The sequence below is a fragment of the Artemia sp. Qi Xiang Cuo genome, chromosome 12 (genome assembly GCF_049724085.1).
Source record: "Artemia sp. Qi Xiang Cuo chromosome 12, ASM4972408v1, whole genome shotgun sequence".
Taxonomy (NCBI): Eukaryota; Metazoa; Arthropoda; class Branchiopoda; order Anostraca; family Artemiidae; genus Artemia; species Artemia sp. Qi Xiang Cuo.
The window spans coordinates 59915035-59935426 of record NC_142805.1 but is presented as its reverse complement, the minus strand read 5'-3'; the positions used below and the strand labels follow the sequence as shown (position 1 = coordinate 59935426).

The 20392-nt window shown below is 37.2% G+C and overlaps 2 protein-coding genes across 3 annotated transcripts in view; one reads left to right on the top strand and one right to left on the bottom strand.

Annotated features, from left to right (window-relative positions):
- LOC148946355 (uncharacterized) overlaps window positions 1-19298 on the top strand; it is a 33247-nt gene extending 13949 nt beyond the window's left edge. The window contains exons 1-2 of one of the 2 annotated variants that reach the window (XM_089098399.1): window positions 6006-6077; window positions 18819-19298. In XM_089098399.1, the coding sequence (XP_088954525.1) occupies window positions 6056-6077; window positions 18819-19177 (381 nt within the window). In that variant the 5' untranslated portion in view covers window positions 6006-6055 and the 3' untranslated portion in view covers window positions 19178-19298. Of the gene's footprint in view, window positions 1-6005; window positions 6078-18818 lie in introns of those variants that run through there. The other variant, XR_016142624.1, reaches the window with a different exon arrangement.
- Window positions 1-20392, bottom strand: part of LOC148946351 (rab3 GTPase-activating protein catalytic subunit-like) — a 242629-nt gene that overhangs the window by 47134 nt on the left and 175103 nt on the right. The window lies entirely within an intron of this gene.

The following is a 20392-nucleotide window of genomic DNA, read 5'->3' as shown; positions in this document are numbered from 1 at the left end:
TTCCTTTTGGGTTTCATTTATTTATTGATACTGATTTGTGGTAGTTGTATGCTTGGTGGATTGTTTGATTCTATTTTTCTTCATTTTTAGTCTAATGGAGTTCTTTACTTTTTTTGGAAAAACGTATTTTGTGAAAAAAAATTTTTAATTAATTTCTTTTCGTTTTGTATTGACATGGTCTTTTTTCAGGGAAAAAGAAAATAATAGTCCGAATCTTTCCGGTTTTCCTTTAAGAATTTATAGTTTAGCTTGCTATTTATATGGTGGAGAAACTTTTTCACCACTCTTTAACAACATAAACTCTTTTAAAAATCATGACACAAATAGTAGTGTTTAATTTAATCATATACATCCTCTTAGTCATATACCATTCCCAAAAAAATATATCTATGCTCTTTCACAGCCTGGATACAATTACACTCTTGATTTAGTAAAATTTTAAGAGCAGAACTAGTAATAGAACTAGCCCCAAAAATTTGAACTTAATACCCTCAGTCGTTCTTGATATATTGCTGAGATGTCTTATTGGCAACCAGCATACAAACAGTGTGTTTTGATTTAATTTTAAAGCAACATTTAGCTTTTAAGCATAATGGGCAAATTACAATACTGTGGGGGGTTGACCTACCCAATAACCCTAGAGATATAGTTACTAGACCGTTCAGCTATGCTCCTTTTCCATCAGATTAGCTCCTTTAACATATCAATGATATTACAAGCTATGATAGAGCATCGCTGCGTATGTCCTTATATGCCCTATAGAGCTTATATGCCCTTTTAATACCTGCATGCAGATAGATCTTCGTTTAATTGAAACTCCTCCTAAACATTCCCTAAAAGTTTCAACTTCATGCCATTAGTGTCGTTAGTTACAGTAACCATAGAAGCAGTATTAAATGAATACACACAATGTCTTCTGGCTAGCTCAAAATCCCCAACCTATGAAGGTATGAAGGTGAAATTTTCAGAAAACATTTCTGTTGTACGGATGACAACCGGCCATCCGTATGCAGGTTGTCAAAAGGGCATATCAGCAATATCTTGTCCCAGGTATTTCGGGGGTTGTGCCAACCCTGGAAGCATTGTTATATGTTCTTTGGACTATTTTAAACAAAATTGCCATCGCACAATTTCAGTCAGATGCGTTTGGTGAAAATAGGGGTAGTTGGGTGGGGTGATACTTGAACTCCATCACTATTGACTCTTAAAAGGGACCTAGAACTTCCAAATTCAACCAAATGAGCTACCTCTAAAGCTTATACAGCCATCTCTTCTATAAGACCCTTAAATGCCCCAGGGGCATAACTTACAACCCTCGCCCTCAGGCTCTGGTGCTTTGTATCGAACTCAAAAACCTTGTTATATGATATTTGGACTATTTTGAATAAAAGGACTGTCTCAAAATATCTATTGTATGCATCTCAGGAAAAAACGACGGGTTTTTGTGTGTGTGTGTAGGGGGGGGGGGTAGCTACGCTCTGATCAATTTGACTCTTAAAAAGGGCATTAGAACTTATGATTACCAATCCAATGAGTCCCCTTCAAAGCATATACAACCACCCTTTTTCTAAGAACCTAATATGCCCCAACGGCATAACTTAATAACGTAAAACCCTTTCCCTGAGAGCTGTAGTCGGGGGGGGGGGAGGTGTCTTCCTCATAGACATAATTTTTGAATCCGTCAACTATGATGAATAAAATTATTATCTCCGAATTTTGATTGGAGGTGTTAAGGCAAATGCTGAGCGTGGAGGGGGGGGGAGGGCTGCTTGCTCTCAAATAACTTTGACTCTTAAAAAGGGCACTAAAACGTCCAATTTCAAATCATATAAGCCCCATCTATTGTTTATACGACCGCCCAGTCAATAAAAACCTTATATCCCCCCTTAAAATAACTTACAATCCTATCCCCAGGGCGCTGGAGGACTGTGTCATCCCTAGAGATGTTATTATATTTTCTTTGGACTATTTTGAGAAAAATCGCAATCTCATAATTTCAATCAGAAGCGTTTGGTGAATAAAGGGGTTATAGAAGAGGGGGGGGCTAAATGCCATCCATCAATTTTGACGCTTGAAAAGAACTAGAATTTCCAATTTTCAACCAAATGAGCCTCTTCTAAAGTTACACAACTATCCCTTCCATAAAAAAAACTTAACTACCCCCTGGGCATAATTTACAACCCTTGCTTCTAATCTCTGGGGTTTGTTTCAACTCCAAAAGCCTTGTTATATTATATTTAGACTATTTTGAATAGAATGGCTATCTCAGAATTTCTATGAGATGCATTTCGAGACCGCACGACGTGTATGTGTGGGGGGGGGGGTAGCTGCCCTCCGATCACATTGAATCTTAAAAAGAGCACTTGAGCGTCTGATTACCAATCCAATGAGCCTCCTCCGAAGTTTATGTAACCATGCTTTCTATAATAAAACCTTATATGCCCCCAGGGCATAACAACCCCTGCCCTGAGGGTTGGGGAGATTTTTTATCCTCAAAGACATAATTTCTAGACCTTTCAAATACGTTGAACAAAATGGTTATCTCAAAATTTTGATTGGAAGTGTTTGATGAAATGATGGGCGTGGGGGAGGTGATTCTTTCTCCGATTACTTTCGATTACTCCGATTTGTGCCCTCCGATCACAGTGAATCTTAAAAAGATCACTAGAGCGTCTGATTACCAATCCAATGAGCCTCCTCCGAAGTTTATGTAACCACACTTTCTATAAAAACCTTATATGTCCCCAGGGCATAACTTACAACCCTTGCCTAGGGGGTTGCCATCCTCAAAGACCTACTTTCCAGAACTTTCAACTACGTTGAACGAAATGGCTATCTTAAAGTTTTGATTGTTTGTGTTTGGGGACATGGTGGGCATGAGGAGGGTTAGTTGCCCTTCAATCACTTTCGACTATTAAAAAGGGCACTAGCCCTTTCAATTTCCATCGAATGAGCCCTTTTTGAAGTTTCTACGACAAAAATTCCTATAAAAACCTTATATGCCCCCAGGGCATGACTTATAGCCCTTGCCCTGAGGGCTGTGGGGGGTTGTCATCCTCAAAGACCTGATTTCCAGAGCTTTCAACTACGTTGAACAAAATGGCTATCTTAAAATCTCGATTGGATTTGTTCAGGGAAATAATGGGCGTGATAGATTGGTTAGTTGCCCCCTAATCACTTTCGACGATTGAATAGGGCCCTATCCCTTTCAATTTCCAATCTAATGAGCCCTTTTTGAAGTTTCTACGACAACACTTTCTACAAAAACTTTATATGCCCCCATGATGTAACTCACAACCCTTGCCCTGAGAGCTGTAGGGGGAGTGTCATCCTCAAAGACATAATTTTCGGACTTTTTTAGCTACGTCGAACAAAATTGATATCTCAAAATTTTAATTGGATGTGTTTGGGGAAATAGTGGGTGTCAGAGGGGTGTTAGTTTTCCTCCAATCACTTTCGACTATTAATAAGGGCACAAGCGCATCAAATTTCCAATCGAATGAGCCTTTTCGAAGTTTCTACGACAACTCTTTTGATACGAAATGCTCTGGTCTAAAAAAAAAAAAAATAATAATAATACATTGTGCCAACATCGTTCTTTACTTAGGCCGCGCTATTGCGCTGCCTATGATTTCTGGGTGTTTTGAGTTTGAATTATTATAGGACTATATTTCTGCTGCTTTGAAGTTTAATATGGCTCTTTACTTTTCTTTGAAAAATTCTTTTTCGGATTTTTTTTTGTAAATTAATCTTATATCAAGACCACTACATTTAGTTCTTTTTTTTGCATCTCTCTTGTCTTATGGCCAACGTTAAAGAAAAAAAAAACGTTGACGAAATTACTATAGTATCCATGACTGAAAAAAAAAACTGATTTGCAACACGTTTGCAGTGAAGTGTCTTTTGTGCTAATACTAGATTGCACTGCTTCATTCATAATAGCTTCCATCATGTTTGCAGCTCTGCATTTACGTCATCAGAGCTCAATTTCTTCAAAGTCCGTACCTCTGTGCCTAAAGTTGAACATTGAAGCAACTGAGCACCCAATTTAGCAAATTTCTTTAGGCCAGTTAGGTTGAGCGTATCGCAGGAGTTAATTTCAAAGGGGTCCAAAATTAGAGTAGGAAGGGGGAGGAGGTAAAAACACAAAGACAATAAAAAACGGTAAATCACATAAATATTACAGGACATTTTGGAAAAAATCGTGAAAATTATGAGATTTCGGGCTGGCATAGCTCTGGAAGTCCTGTTTGATCGTCCCCGAACTGGATATATTTATATTCACCAAATTAATAATAACTTTACTGTTGGAATGAAGACTACGTTTCAGTGAAAAATTAAAACTACAAATACGGTTTAGGAGAGGGGCTTTGGTGACAACATAACAATGTTCTCCATCCAGATTAAATATAAAACAAGCTTGGGCTTTTCTATTTAGAAAATACATTATATATTTGAAAAATTTAAAACGAAATTAAAATTTGTAATATTTCGAAACTAACAGTAGCACTGCCAGAAAATCATTGCAACACAAGTGCCACCTGAAGCAAATACAGCTAGGAAACACATACTCTTCCCAGGGGCGGATCCAGGACTTTTTTAGGGGGAGGCAAAATTAGTTGATCCGATAAACTTGCCTTAGGAGCAAGTTTAATTAACACAAACTTGCGTTAATTAAGTAAATTACACTACTTTAGACGACGTTAGGGGGACGCCCCCTGGATCCGCCACTGACTCTTCCTCCGTGCTAACCTGTTCAAACCTTCACTCTTTACTCCCTGTCACGAAGTTCTCATTTTGATTAAATGAAGATCCGAGAGGTCGCAGAATGTCGCAGAGGTCGAATGTTCCCAGAGAGAATGTTCCCAGAGGTCGCAGAATCATCCGATGGTTAAGAAATGGTAAAAAAAGAAAATCGATAGACTAACTTGGTGAAAGTCTACACTTCCTACAAATCTGTAAAAACACAAACTACTTTCTTTCAAGGGATAAATCGTAGAAATTTGTATTGTCAAATGAATTATTTATAATTCTAAATTCGTTCCCAATGGAATAAGTTTAAATAGGCTTAGCTGTCAGCACTTATTTAAAATCAGTCAGGATTTGAAGCTTGGTGTTAAAATCTGCTAGCATAAATGTGTAAGTAGTCTTTTGAATTGTCGGTATTTTCTAGGTTTTGTTTGTTAGTCCCTTGTTTTTTTCTGTAGTTGAATTATTAGAGTTCAATAGGCAATTTAAGTCATTGAATTGTGGTCAAAAGCACTTTTTGAAACCTATTGCAAATAATTACTAGCTTATTGTGCTTCAGAGCTGAATAAGCTGCAATGCATCCTTTTACAGATAGATAAAATCTTACTACATTTATCTATCAGTATAAGCTACCAATATTTTTTGTTAGTTACAAAGGCTCTTTGAGTTCGCATGGTGTTTTCGATTTATTTTTTGCGAGAAATTCATTTTGATATTCAAACCGAGTTCAACAGAGCACAATAATTACATCTAGTCCATATCCCGTTGACAATGTCGTAGCCAGAATTTTTGTTCGGGGGGGGGATTACAAAACTAAAAGACACAAAAAATTATATTCCTAAGAAACAGTTCAATAGAAATAGAAACTTCATGCGAGGCGTAAAAGAATGAAGCTTTGAGGTGATTGGGGTCGAGAAGGAGTGTGCGCATCTGCGTTGGCTTCAGGCGGCTTGGTGCTGCAATGAGTTCTTGGTAGTAGTATGTTATATGGGTGAATATACTTTAGTAAGACAGTGTTGCCGTATTATGTGTGCTCCATATGTCAAAGACCTCTCAAATTGGGGTAGTCGTCCTTGTTCTGAAATCGGTGAAACGAAACTTTGCGTCGAATGGGTTGCACCTTCCGTCAAAGATTGCATATGGTTGTGTACAGCTTACAATGGATTAGTTTTGGTTTTCGCTAAGATCGGGTATTTACCTGGATATAGCACACATTTTTGCATAACCTTGACATCTAATAGAATTGAGTGGGCTGACAGATTTCGGGTATTAGTATTAGAAGAGTAGTAGCTTGGTGAAGTTGAAAATGAATCAATTCAAATATAAAGGTAAACATTATTCCAGCTTATCCTTCCTAAGACTTTCGCCTTTAGAGATGATCTGTCTATTGAGTAACGACACCTCCTGACTACAAAGGTCCTTAGTTCGGCCTGGGATGAAACCCTAGGCTACGTATTTCCAGACGGAGATCAATCCACTCAAACTTCACAAGACCATAATGGATCGTGTTAAAAGAAAGAATATGTGGCACTGTCCCAAATGGGCAGAAGTCCAATTTTTCAGGAGTGCAAAAACTGAAAGGACCTTCTTTTAAAAGTAAATTGTCAGGAAAGGTGCATTTTTCAGGGACGTAATTAATTTGCCAGCTAATAAACATAACATTCAATTCTCCATTCTTTCCTCTTTCTGAATAAATTATTTGAAAAAAACTACGTTTTCTAAAGAGTTAAAGAGGCTGAGTTACAAGGTCGAACCTTAAAACGTACAGGGATTAGGAGGCACAGTTGGGGGGCTGCCGCCCCCCAAACCCCCGCTTTCGTAGCCTTTAAATAAAAAAAAAATTTAAACTGAAAGTAAGGAGCGACATTAAATCTTAAAACGAACAGAAATTATTCCGTATATGAAAGAGGCTGTGCCCTCCTCAACGCCTCGCTCTTTACGCTAAAGTTTGACTTTCTCACAACTCTTTTTTTAAACAATAAAAACTTTAGCGTAAAGAGCGAGGCGTTGAGGAGGGCACAGCCTCTTTCATATACGGAATAATTTCTGTTCGTTTTAAGATTTAGTGTCGCTCCTTACTTTCAGTTAAAAAATTTTTTTTATTTAAAGGCTACGAAAGCGGGGGTTTGGGGGCGGCAGCCCCCCAACTGTGCCTCCTAATCCCTGTACGTTTTAAGGTTCGACCTTGTAACTCAGCCTCTTTAACTCTTTAGAAAACGTAGTTTTTTTCAAATAATTTCTGCACGTTTTTGTACAGTTTATTACTTATTATTGCTTGACTAACTGTTAGCTGATCGTGTCAGGAGTTGAAGTTGGGGGGCTGCCGCCCCCAAACCCCCCGCTCTTGAACATTCTTGTGTTAAGGCTTTTAATTCCTGAATACTCAAATCACGTCGTACAGGGTGCCTCCTAATCCCTGTACGTTTTAAGGTTCGAACTTGTGACTCAGCCTCTTTAACAGCCCCCCCAACTGTGCCTCCTAATCCCTGTACGTTTTAAGGGTTGACCTTGTAACTCAGCCTCTTTAACTCTTTAGAAAACGTAGTTTTTTTTCAAATAATACATATAAACAGGTTAGACATGCTTTGTTATGAAAATTGACGCGCAGATATTTTCATAACAAAGGATGTCTAACCTGTTTATCTGTATTATTTGAAAAAAACTAAGGTTTTTCGTAAATGTAAATTCGGGGGATAATTTTTTCGGTCTGAAAATATCAAAAGGCCCTAACAGGTCGAACTCTGCTTCGAATGAGTCCTCATTCAACCGGATCCGTTGCCAACTGTGGCCTGTCGGCGTGGCTAAGAAAAAAAAAGAAATGATGATGAATTTTAAGTGGCTATATTTGGTTTTTTGAAAACAGGGAAGGAGTGATCGGATTGAGCTGAAATTTCGAGGATAAGTTCCCGGGCCCTAGGAAAGCTTAACCTTCAAATTTCAGCCCAATCGGACAACGTTAAAGGGGGCTGTGGTGGGAGGGTCCAAACTTCCGGCCCAGTTTACCCCATGAAGATAAAGTCGGAGGAGGATTAAATTTTGCAAGTTTCTTAGTTTGAGCTTGTGCTACAAAATGCGATTACCGCCGTCTCTCTGCGACCTCTTGGACCTGAAATCGCTTAACATTGTGGTGGGTCGCCTCTTTATAGAGGCACAAGTGTGCCTCCTTGATAATAATCGCCACTGTCCCAATTGCAACTGCCCTGTCCTCTAATGTCTGGATATAGACCTATTCCTAGGCTATATGCAAAGTTTGCTTATTTGGACCGTTTTTGTTTATTTTCATACCTATTAATATCGTCAACAGTTGGTTCATAATCCCAATTAGCAAAACAACAAACTCAAGTAGATTGTTTAAGGATATATCAAGGCATTGGGGGCTGCGGGAGGAGGTAGAGCAATAACGCAATCATAACGGTAGCGATTATTATATTTTGAAAAAACATATATTTAACTTTCAGCTAACAAATTAATTAGGTCCAACAAATTACTTCAGAAAACATAGATTATTATATTAATATAAACTTATATTGGCTACATTTTTCAAATCATATACTTATGGAGAATAGTTATGTTTTTTGTAACGTCTAAAAATTCAAAGAGTGGCAGATATCTACAGGCATATGCACAGAAACTTATGTTCGAGGGGGGGGATTTCAAGAAATGTCAAATAGGACAAATTAATATAGAGCATAATAAATTATTGGTAAATTGTAAATGTGGGAACGAGAACAGGACCCTGAATCCCTCCCCCTCTACCAACGTAAGTGTCTAGACTCCATAAACAAAAACGATTTACGCAGCAAACTATAAAATGGGACGTGACAGACACGTATGTAGGATTTTTTCTGGGGGGAGGGGGTAGTCAAAATAATTAACTGGTAATTTCAATGACTTGAAGAATTTTCTTTGATAATCTAAAGAAGTGATCAGAAATTCGGAAAAACTTTGGATTTATGGGGGCCCTGGCCCAGAAGCTCTCCTGGTACGTACATCCCTGATGAGGTTACCCAGGGCTAGCCTATAATCATCAGCATGAGCAATGTTAAATGCTACACAAGGGAAGGGCCTACATTTGCAGACCCAGAAGAAGACTTCAACTTCATTCAATTTTTCTCTATCTCTCTTTTTTATCTATGATATTATGGACTTTATTCTAAAGGCTAAAAATTGAAAATCTTATAGTTATGGCATCAACGGGTGTTTCATTAAATATTGGATGTCTCTAATTAGTTTTGTTAGGGGTGCTAAACTTCTCAAGGGCGAATAGCCTTGTAGTGAGCTCGAGTGAACTCGTAGTTCACTGGCGGCGGTGAACTGCTGCCAGTTACATTCATCATAAAAAAAAATTATTCATTGATTCTGCTGAATTAAAAAAGAGGGCATTGCCTTATTGGAAAGCTCCTTTTTTAGTGAAGGACAGTTCATTTCAGTGAATCGGTTTATCTGTTTTTGTCGAGGGGACTCCCAGGTTTAGAAATCAAGTGCACCAAATGGTGCGTGCCAAGCGTGGCGGAAGTATGTCAAGCGTGGCAAAAATTATGGTAGAACTTTGTGGCATACGTGGCGTTCTGAGACACACACCAGGTGGGGGAATGGGTACCCCCTCGTTTTTGTGATGGCTCGTGAGATCTGGAAGTCTGTTTATTGCAGTTTAGACCACAGCCTTTCACAGGAAAGGGTCCATTGGAATAATTTCAAGGGAGAGCCCCCCGTGTGCATAGAAAGTCTCACTAATTATTTATTTATTGTTCATTCACCTTTGTTATTATTGTAGCATTCTAGTTTATCCCCTCTTTTCAACTAAACCTTTTGATAAAAAAATACTTTATTATTATTATTTTTAAATATTGTATTATAGCCCCTAGGCCTACGCAGCCTAGGGGCTATATCCAGGCATTAGGGAGGAAGACTGGGATGCAGTCAAACTAGAAGCGACTACTAGACAGTGGCATCAATTCACGAAAATTTAGGAGGATCTTGTTCTTACAATCTAGGGGGGGGGATTTGTCGTTTTTCCCATTTTCTCAACACAAATACCAAAAAAGGCATTTTTAATGAAAATAGCCCCCAGAAACGGTACTTTTCTTAATCTAGGAGGGAAATCCAGCGGTGAATCCCCCCTTCGAATGACGCTACTGCTACTAGACTGTTACCAATATCGGTTTTGGAGTAATCTTATGCATAAATGATGAGATAACAACACGAAGAAGCTTGTCAATTTGTTTTTAATTATTTATTTCTCATTAACAATTGGTCCTTAATCAAAATTAAAAACAGCGAAAAGAAGATCAGCAATCTTTTTCGTATAACCTAGTGTTACATCAAGGCTTTGGGGGGGGGGGGGGCTAAAAAGCAGTTAAACTAGAAGCAACTCTGATTATCCAATAAGTAAATATTCTCTGGTTTCAATGAAGTAAAAATTTTGTTCTTATAGTGTTGAGTTGGGAGATTGGATAATGGAGACTGTTACCATGATCAAAAAATGGAGTAATTGTATATGTCAATGGTGAGATTTCAGGGCCAAGGAGCATGAGCAATGCTCCTGCTCAAGAATAATAGTTGCCGTGGAATAGTTGCGCTCTTGACATCCTCGTTGATGGTTCTTAGCTATTTACTTTTGGAAAAAACAAATGTATATCTGAACCTCTCAAACAGCAAAGTCGTCAAGTCTATAAAACAGTAAAATTAAAAAGTAAAAATTCTAAAACCAGAAATAGGTAGCTTCTTCTCCTTCTTCTTGCTTGGATTATTATGGACATGCTTTCGCATAATCTCATCACTGATTAAATTGCGAGTCCTACGGCGGGTTGTAGCAATTGATATCGAACCCCCGAGTCCTGTATTACCAAGCAGAGACAAATCCCACTGCGCCACGGCAGGACGAGTGCCGTACAGTTCGCTACGTTTGACAGTTTCCCCTCACGCTTGATACAGTTTCCACCACGCATGGCGTACTTCCGCTACGCTTTGGCACGCGCCACGTGGCGTAAGTGATTTCTGAAAGTGGGGCCCTTTCGGATAGATGATGAAATTTTTCTGTCTTGGAACGTAGTTGAGTAAATGAAAATTTATGAATGTATCCAGAGACCAGATTATGCCCAGAAGGTATTTCGAAGTACCTAGATCCACCCTTTCCCACCCCAAGGGAAACGCTACTGATTTTTGATAAGTTTGGACAAAATTTTGCGTTTCCAAGGAAGTGTTGTGAGGTTTAGGGAAAGTGTATTGAGGCTCATATCTTTGCTAAATCCTGATTGTTAAGGTTTTAAAGATTTAATAAAAATCTATTTTAAAATTGAACAAAATCCGCATGTGGTTTCAAATTGTAGTTAAATCATTGGAATTCTCTTTTCAAAAATTTCAGTAAAGGAGAGTTAGACCACAACCAAAATTGCGAGAAACAGTTTTGCAAAAGTTTTTAAGAATAGACCTGTCTTTTATGCAATCTTCTAAATCTCAGAAATAGGAAAACAACAGAAACAGAAGCACAGATGCCCTGTGGCGCATAATTTAGGTCTTGGATCCATTTCTGAAAATTTCTACCAAAATTTCTATCTACAAATAACTCACCAACTTTCCAAGATAGTGAAAACCCAGTCAACTTGAAAAGTTAAAGAAACTATTGAAGATTTCTGATCAGTTTGTTCACACTAAAATCTGAAAAAAATGAATACAGGACTTAAAGTTCCAAGAACATCGAAATAAAAATATTTTCGCCCCCTGGACCCATGTCTAAGCATACTGGACATAAAAATTTTCAAAAAAATTCGTTGTTTCAGTCATGAAGTTTTTAGGGCACTATCACTTTTTTGTCAGTTTTGCCACGCTGAACCGTGAAAATAAATAAGAAAAACTGAGTAAATTTCATCCGTAAAGAATCCCTAACAATATGTTGGTTCCCAAACACAGCTACACCTTAAAAAAAACCACACTTTAAGCTGTTTGGTGCCATAATTTTTTTAGCTGTTTTTGCTGATTTTTCTCCCATGTATCTTTTCTTTAAATTTGGCGTCCACTACTACTAAAAACTTAATAACTGCACATTGAGGTTTTTCATCAAAAACTGAATTCCTGATTTTTGCTAATTTTCAAGATTCATATGGTTGAGTAAGTCTAAAATTCACCAGTTCAAAATATCATATTTCAATTTCACTGTCCTTCGTACTTTTACCAGTTTCACCTAAGACAGTTCAAACGTTTCAAAGACGTAACTTAGGGGGAAAACCTAGCATAAAATGGAAAGAATAAAAGAAATAATTTAAGACGTAAAACGTTAAGTTAAGACAGAATCTGTATTATAACTGTCAGAAATTTGTTTTTCTTCTTCTGTTAAGGCACACCTGTCGGATTAATGTAGTCCATTGATCTTATACATACATAAATCTGATTGCACCATCCCGTGCGTTTAGAAGCTACGTCTATCATGACGATACTGGTGACGTCAGCGGGATTTTCTTCTTTTATGCATGAGCTATTTCATCAAAACCTGTTTTTCTTAAGAAAATCCTGCATAAAGAAACCAACGTCAAATTGGACACAGTTACAAGTTTGAAAACAACTTTTTTATCTATTTCTCTGAAACTATTTTTTTTATATCCCCACCATTTTTAAACCATGACGACCGAAGGATTCCCCACTCTAAAAAGTCAAGTGCGCAAATGATTTTTTAGATCATTTTCTTTACGTTTATACTTATAGTAAAAAATGACGAGACGTGGCACGTCTGGCAGAGCAAATGCAGTTGCGTTAATTCACGAAAACATAGGAGGTACATTTTTAAAATCCTGCGAAGGGGTGCGATTTCGTTTTTTTTTTCAACGAAAATGTAAAAAGGGGCACTTTCAGCGAATATACCAAAAGAAAAGTATTTTGCAAAATCTTAGCGCAGGGGGAGGAGAACATAGGAGACGAATACTCCTATTCAATTGACGCTGCTGAGCAAGTGGTGCCCGCAGATCTACACTAGCTAGGGGAAAGTGTGCGATCCCCAGTGATTAAAATAACGTAAAACCCATCTTTTGAATTTCCAACATTGCAGGTCTAGAAGTTATTCCTGAAACTTGGTTATTATATTAAAACAACATTAAATTTCTCTCAATAAAATAGAGGCCAATTTTCTTGATATGAAATTTTTTCTACCAAATTTCTAAACATTTCTGATATCTTCTTTAAAATTCATTCAGTGAAAAAAGGAAATTTAACTCCAAGCAATTCTCAATTCAGAACCCTCATTTTTATTATGTTAGGTCACATTAAAATATTTAACGTTATGCATTCTGAAACCTCTGTTATATTTCCATTGTTCCATATTTTTTGTAAACTCTAAACAATGTAGAAAATATGATTATCCCTTTGAATGATGCAAGTACGTAGCCTATGTGGATATCTCCAAAATCAAGAATTTTCCCCCTTTCTTATGATTTCTTATATCAGCCCTTTTTAATCTCCCCCCCCCCTCCGGAAAAAAAACCAACGATTTCTCGCATGCCTTTGCTTTAATTATAACTTGTCTAATTAATTGACTCGAATAAGAATTACCATACATTGCTGTAGTAAACCTACGGGTTATTTCGAGCTCGAATATTTGTCTGAATACAAGTAAAACCGGTAAATGAAAGGGAACTCCCACAGTAAAACCCAAAATATACCTCAACCAGATTTTAAAAGTCTTACCAGAATACAAAATGTCAATACCAATTAACTAATAAAATTTTTATATGACCTTGAAAATGATCTTGAAGAGGTAGGGTTTATTTTCACGAGGACTTGCAGCAGAACCCGGGGGTTTTTCGCCTCGCCTGACATCTGTGCTGATGCTATGTGGGAGTTTCTTTAACCGTAAGCTCCCCAGACTCATGGACTGTCGCGGTACAAAAACGACAGTCCACCTCCCATCCTCGTTAAAACTACCATTCGCTCAACAAAAAAGTGGATTTATTCATTTGGCTTAACTTGAACCGAAAAAACAAGACCATCTCAATAAGCCTCTCAGACCAGATAGAAAACTTTCAAATGCTTTATTAGACACCCTGTTTATGGACTATAGTTTCATTTTCATAGATCTCAAAAATTCTCGAATTCTTCTTCATAAGCACAGTTTATAGAATTATCCAGTAAGTTTATCGCAGATCATTTTTGGTCTTCATTCTCGGTACGAGCAAAAAGCTCCTCCCGCTTCTTTCTGCATTAGGGGGTTAGTCTGTTTCCGTCAATCAATGAGAAATGGTTACAAAGTGCATTATTCGTAATAGCTGGTTTCCACTTGTTTCGTGTCCAAGAGAAATCTGACTTGTCTACCCGTAAAAAGATCTAATGCCGCTTATGTTTCTATCTGCAAAAACGTTCTCTAGAGCACTCGCACCTTGGTCCGGGTTTTTATAATGGGTGAGATAGGGTATGATCATACTGCTAATTCTATAAACTGTGTTCATAAGGTAAGAGGTCCATAAATGTCAAGGCCAAGTTCTTTTGCCTCTCAATTGACCTGGCTACAGCATTGGGTCTTGATTATGGATTGAGGTGGTTTGGTGCTACAGTGAGTTGTTAATGGTTGTAGTAGCAGTAATACACTTGACAATTCTGGCACCACACACTTGAAGCACCATGGAGGGAATTATTAAATTAGTCTCTTATTCAGTATCTCAATCAACACTTTTTAAAAAATTGTTATCATCATGGGGAGGGAGGCCAAAATGTTAAAATGCATTTTTACTTAGGAAAAAAGGGTTTAACCATAGAGAAAAAGAAACACTGCTTTTTAAAAATCTTGCAACCCAAAAAGCTTTTGTTCTCTTAAACTACTTGAATTTTTACATAGAAGAACAAATCGAGTAGTATTTAAATTTTTGTTCTTTTAACCAATCAGGTTTATCTGATTGGTTAACAGATAAAAAAACAGGACCTCTATGATAAATATTTCAGGTTTGACAATCTGTTCTTTAGCTAATCATTTGCCCAGTTTAACTGCACCAATGTAGCTTGTTCCCCTGTAACTTGTTAAGACTACTAATAATGCATTTACCGTGCATTTTTAAGGTACCTTAAGACAAGTATGCAATCATTTTGGGTTAAATAACTCCAGGTACTAGATGGCGCTGGTGATTTTCTCTTTGACACTAGCTCCAGTTTCAACTCGTTATAAGTCATCTCTACTCTTTGCTCTTTATTTTGAGGTAGAGAATCAAAGCCCAAATAGCCTCATTTGAAAGCCCAAAACTTTAAGATAGCCTCATTCAAAAGAACAGGCTATCTCTGGCAAATTTTTATTGTGTCAGTGATTCCAGAAACATGGATTAGAATTCAGTTATTTTTACCAGGGATTAAGGTAAAGGATTAAGGATTAAGGTCTCAGGAGGTCAAAATGTTTCAGAACTTTTTTTTCAAGTTCAATCAATTGTACGCAAACTTCTATACAAGTTGAGCTCTACTCCTGTCTCTAAGCTGAATTGAACGAGAACACTTCGTCCAGTTCGACGAGAGACGGACTGGAAGAGAACGAAAGCAAGAACACATTTTCGTTGAACGATTCAATCTAAAAAAAAAACGGTTCGTTTGGACAGATGAATTTCGTCCAGCCCACTTCCTCGTGAGAAAGCGAACCTAGCGCGTACTATTCTGGATATTCGTTTATTTACATTAAAAGCTATTACCAAAAGTGTATATTTACATCGCACGGGAAGCACGTAAATTACGTGCATCAGGTGCACATAAGTACATGCACGTACACATTACTTTTTTATGAGGGGGGAAGGGATAATAGAAAAAAAAATAATAACCTGGATTAGAAGTGACATGAAACTCAGTAAGGTATTTATGAATTATAGCGACACCATTCAAGAAGTTTGATCTGATCTGTCTGCGTAAAACCGGTTTGTCTGTCTGCATTCGGAGACAATTAGCTTAGGCACAGTGAGATAAACTACTATATAGGCATATATCACTTAGATATCTAATGTACATAGTTGGTATTTTTATTAGATTAGGTATTTAATATAACGCGTTTTGGGCGGTCTGCTTTCCAGAATTCTTTGTTGTAGTTTCCATAACTTGCCAACTAAAATATTATATTTTCATCGTATTTAGGTATATTTCATTAGGATTAACCTAACTTCACTTCTTGAGTGGGGTCGCTATAATACATAAGCACCCTCAGGAAAATCAAGCACTTCTGGGGGATGGGGCTACGTGCGTATGTGAATGCACGAGTCGGTAAAGACTTCAAACTCAGGGATGATCTATTGAATATTCATGAGTTTGACTATATCTGGAACTGGAATTTGAAGTTATATATTTTGAATTGTACGGTACTACTGCTACAATCTCATTGCATCACTACCCTGCCAACGCACTGGTGAACAGTTTTCCTTCATCCTCCATGTTTAATGCTTCTGCTCTGGCAGTCTTCCATGAAACTCGGCCCATTGTCAGATATGAATTTTCTAATTCCATCATAGCCTGTTTTTTTCCAGTGAAATCTGAGGCCTCCTGGCAATAGGGAGGGGGGGGGGATTGTAAAACAAAGCAATAACCAGGCAACTTATATGAAATTTCGTAAAATAATATTTTTTTGAAAATCACAAGATATCAGGCGGAAGGAGGAGCCCCATACCCGACCTTTTTAGTTCAAAATTGTAGAAACTGTGGAATTACTAAATATCACGGGGAAAGTTACAAGATTTCAGGGTGTAAGAGGGTCTCCCTTCTTTATTATGGGCCGTTTAAAGTCATCTAAGGTGATAATGCTTTTGTTGTTATCATGCAATATTCAAGCCACTAGATCGACTAGATGGGGTGATTGCCCTAAGCACTAAATAATTTTGACATCAACAAGAGACAACACCTGAATGACACAGCTAACTCGTAAGATATTCGCAAAGAGTTGATGCATAGTTCCAGCAAACATCAAGATAATAAGCGTAGATTAACAGTCTGGCCGGGTAACTCCCTGATCCAGTTATGCCGGTTATTTTTTTTAAAATATAAAAAAATAGCTCCTTGGATTCGGCTTTTCTTGAAAGTAATCTGTCAGTCGTGTCTCTTGTTCCTATCAATTTAGACTGCAAAGGATAATTGCTAGGATCTTTAGGTTAGATTTTGGCAGTAACTTTTGAAGGGGGAGGATCTTAACCCCTTCTAAATTTGAATATATTATTATTTTCAGTTGTGTTAACCATTCTGTTTAATATTTTTTCAAGGATTTACTGATTGTGCTAATATCTTAAGAAGCCACGTGCACGCAGGGGGAAGGGAAGGGAGTTCAATCCCAGGCCTGAGAAATTCTGAAATATTTACGATAACATTTTCTCATCATTCTTTAATTTTTCGCGATCCTTCACATTATTGCTGTTCCGAAATGGCCGTATGGCTGTGCCTCCCTCTTGAACTTACCATATGTCTTTGTATTGGAGAATAAAAAAAAAGAGTAGATGTAAGATTTCGATCCAGAAGACACCGATCAAACAGGACTGTCATTTCAATTTTCTTTTTGGAGGAGGGACATTGGTCTAGTATTTCTAAAGAGAGGAGCGGGCTTTCAGATTGAAGAAATAATAAATTTTCCTGTTTAAAGTATAATTTTCCTTTGTTCAGCAAATTCTTTGCAGCCTTGGAGGGGCTTGATAGAGCCTCCTAAACGATGAATTTGAAACAAAGAAATCTGTGCACATTCATTACAAGATAAACACAACACAATTTTGATGGATTCCCCCAAATTTTGGGGACAACAGTCTACAGGATAGTCACCTAAGGGAGTCTCTTGACCTGACCAAGTCCCTGACTCCATAATATAAAACTAATTATGTCAGAGATTTTGCTATTAATATAACTCTCCCCTCCCCCAATAAAGATTTTTATGTTTGTCCCCATGTTTATCTATATTTGTCATTCGCTTAGCCTCTTGTTTTTTATTTTGACGAATATGCCCCTACGTACGTGTATGGTATGGATCATGGTTTTCCGAGATAAAAAGCAAATAAACATAGAGGCAGCCCGGATTTTTAATTAATCAAAATTTTTTAATTAATAATAAATTTTTTAATTTTCAATTAATCAAAAATTTAGAAAAACCTTTTTTTTATGTCCAATTTAAAAGAGAAGTACGTCTTTTCGGCTAATAAGAATAATTTTGAAGCTAAATGAATATGACCATCCACCCCCTAGCCGTCACTCCAATGGTGTCCTGGGATGGGGGCATCTTACTTTAGTTCCAGTACTGGTTTAAGTAAACAGCAAGATTTGGGATTGGGCGAAGGCGAGCTCACCCATCTTCCTTGTCTACTACGATTACTACTAACAGCTCACCGAAGCACCATCTTCCTTGTCTAATAGCAGGAAAGCTTGAAAAAGCTGAAAGCTGCACATGACGACAATCACAATTTTAGAAAGATTTTTGGCAATTGTGAACCTTAGCATGAACTTTAGCGATGTTTCAGTGGAGTAGGGCTTCGGTTATAGCACCCAAGAAGCATCCACGAACTGCAGAAACCTGTAGCTCTACGGCACAATTGAAGGCTCGACAGATCCCACCGGGTCATTGCCTCCCCCCTAATATTTTGAGAAATATATTTTTGGTATTTTCAAAAAAGGAAAAACGAAAATGTCCCCCGCCCCTAGATCTTTTAATATACCTTTTGTGCGTCTTCACTTAAAAAATCATCGAGCCCCTACGTTTTCACCAATTGGTGCCACTGCTTCAAATCTACCCCCCCCCCCCGCCAAAAAACTATTTTTGTGAAGTTTTAGGTTTCATAATGAAAAAAGAAGACGGCGGAATTGTTTAATTAATTTTTTGTTAGGAATCAAAGCTCAGGAAATTGCGAAAAATGAATTATTATTTCTTGAATTAAGTGTACTGTAAATTTCAGTTTATCAGAGAGAAGCTAATTTATTACTACCGTTACAACCATTAATTTCAGCTTTTAGATATTCCAAAAAATATTTATTCGAGATCGTTTTCTTCAGTAATATAGTCTTAATGTGTCATTTATTGTAAAATTTGCATTTAATTTAAATGGCCAATTTCAACCATTAAGTATTACCGCTACAAACATTAATATTACCGTTTATTTCAGATTCGACCATGTCGTCATCTTCATCATCGGCGTCAGAGACAAGTTCAACGTCTGGATTGCCATTGAAAAGACCCCTGCATTATAATGATAGAAAAAACATATGTACAGAGACTAAATGTTGTAATATTAGCCTTTACAAAATAGTTTTTGCAGTAGTGTTTATTTCAGCGATAGTATCAGTGTCACTATTCTGGATCGTTATGGCCGTTCTAGCAGATCAAGCAGATCCAGAGGCAACGACGCGACTTAGGCTAAAACGACTTGGCCCATTGGCCCTGCCCGCTTTGTGTTTAATAAGTATAATTTGGTGTGTATTTCAGTGCATCAGAGGTATACGTGAAGCTAATAGCCCCGTATGAATTTGCTTGTATATACCTCAAAAGACTTGTTGTTGTACCTTACTTTAAAGATGTGTCATATTATTTCATTCTAAGGAGATGTAATTTTTATAATTTAATAAATTATATTTAACGTGTTGAACCATTCTGATGCTGTTTGGGGATCTTCATAGTGATTTATTATTTACTTTTGGTATCACAAACTTAATTTTATAGTGCTTCCTCATATCACTTCACCAAAAAATACATACTTCTCCTCTACAAAATTCCCCCTCCCCGCCTCTCATTTTTTTCATCCCACTTCCCACCATCTTCCCCAGATGGGTTCCATCTGGGATCGAACGGAAAATCTACTGCGATGTAAAGTAGAGGTGATAAGAAGTAGGCTATGGAACCCTGTAAATAGATGCCCCCCACCCTAATTGCTTAATTCACGTAGAAATATATATTGCAAACAAACAAACACTTTATAATATAGATGAAAGCGACCAATGAATTATATGCAGGCTATAAAAATATGTTTGAATAGTTTTGCTTGGAAAACGTAGAAGCAAGTCTTTAAAGAGGCCCATGGCTGATCAATGACGTCATGAAAAGCAACTGAGTATCCAACGTGAACAATAGAAATACAAAAAAAAACTGTTTTTTCAACCTGAGAAAGTTCAATTTGATAAAGACTTATGAATGATAAATAGGATTGTAATCATTTGATTGGTGATTTCTGAGTGATTCTAACGATTTCTCTTTTACATCATTCCAAAACTTTTGGTAACAAATTATTTTGGCATTTTTTGCACAATAATTGATGAAATAAAAATTATCCCTAGTAAAGTGATCTCCATAAACTTGCTTAACTAGGATGACAACAACACTTTCTCAACACCTACATAAACAAAATAATACCTTTGTAATGTTTTTTTTTTTTGATTCGTAAGGTTAAACTGATTTTTACATAAAATAATTAAACTGATTTTTACCATCAGACACTAAATACTCTTTTCATAAATGTCGATTTGAACAAGTTTATACTAATAATATACATATCGGTATTCCCCCTGCTTTAACATATAACCACACACCGGAGAATTACATATATTTTTCCTTCAGAAGACGGATATGCATTGCTTTTTATTACCAAAATAAAATTAAATCGGAGAGAATTATTACCAATTAGATAACTAGACACAATATATGCATACAGGGGGGGATACCCCCTGTAAGGAATCAGTAAATGGG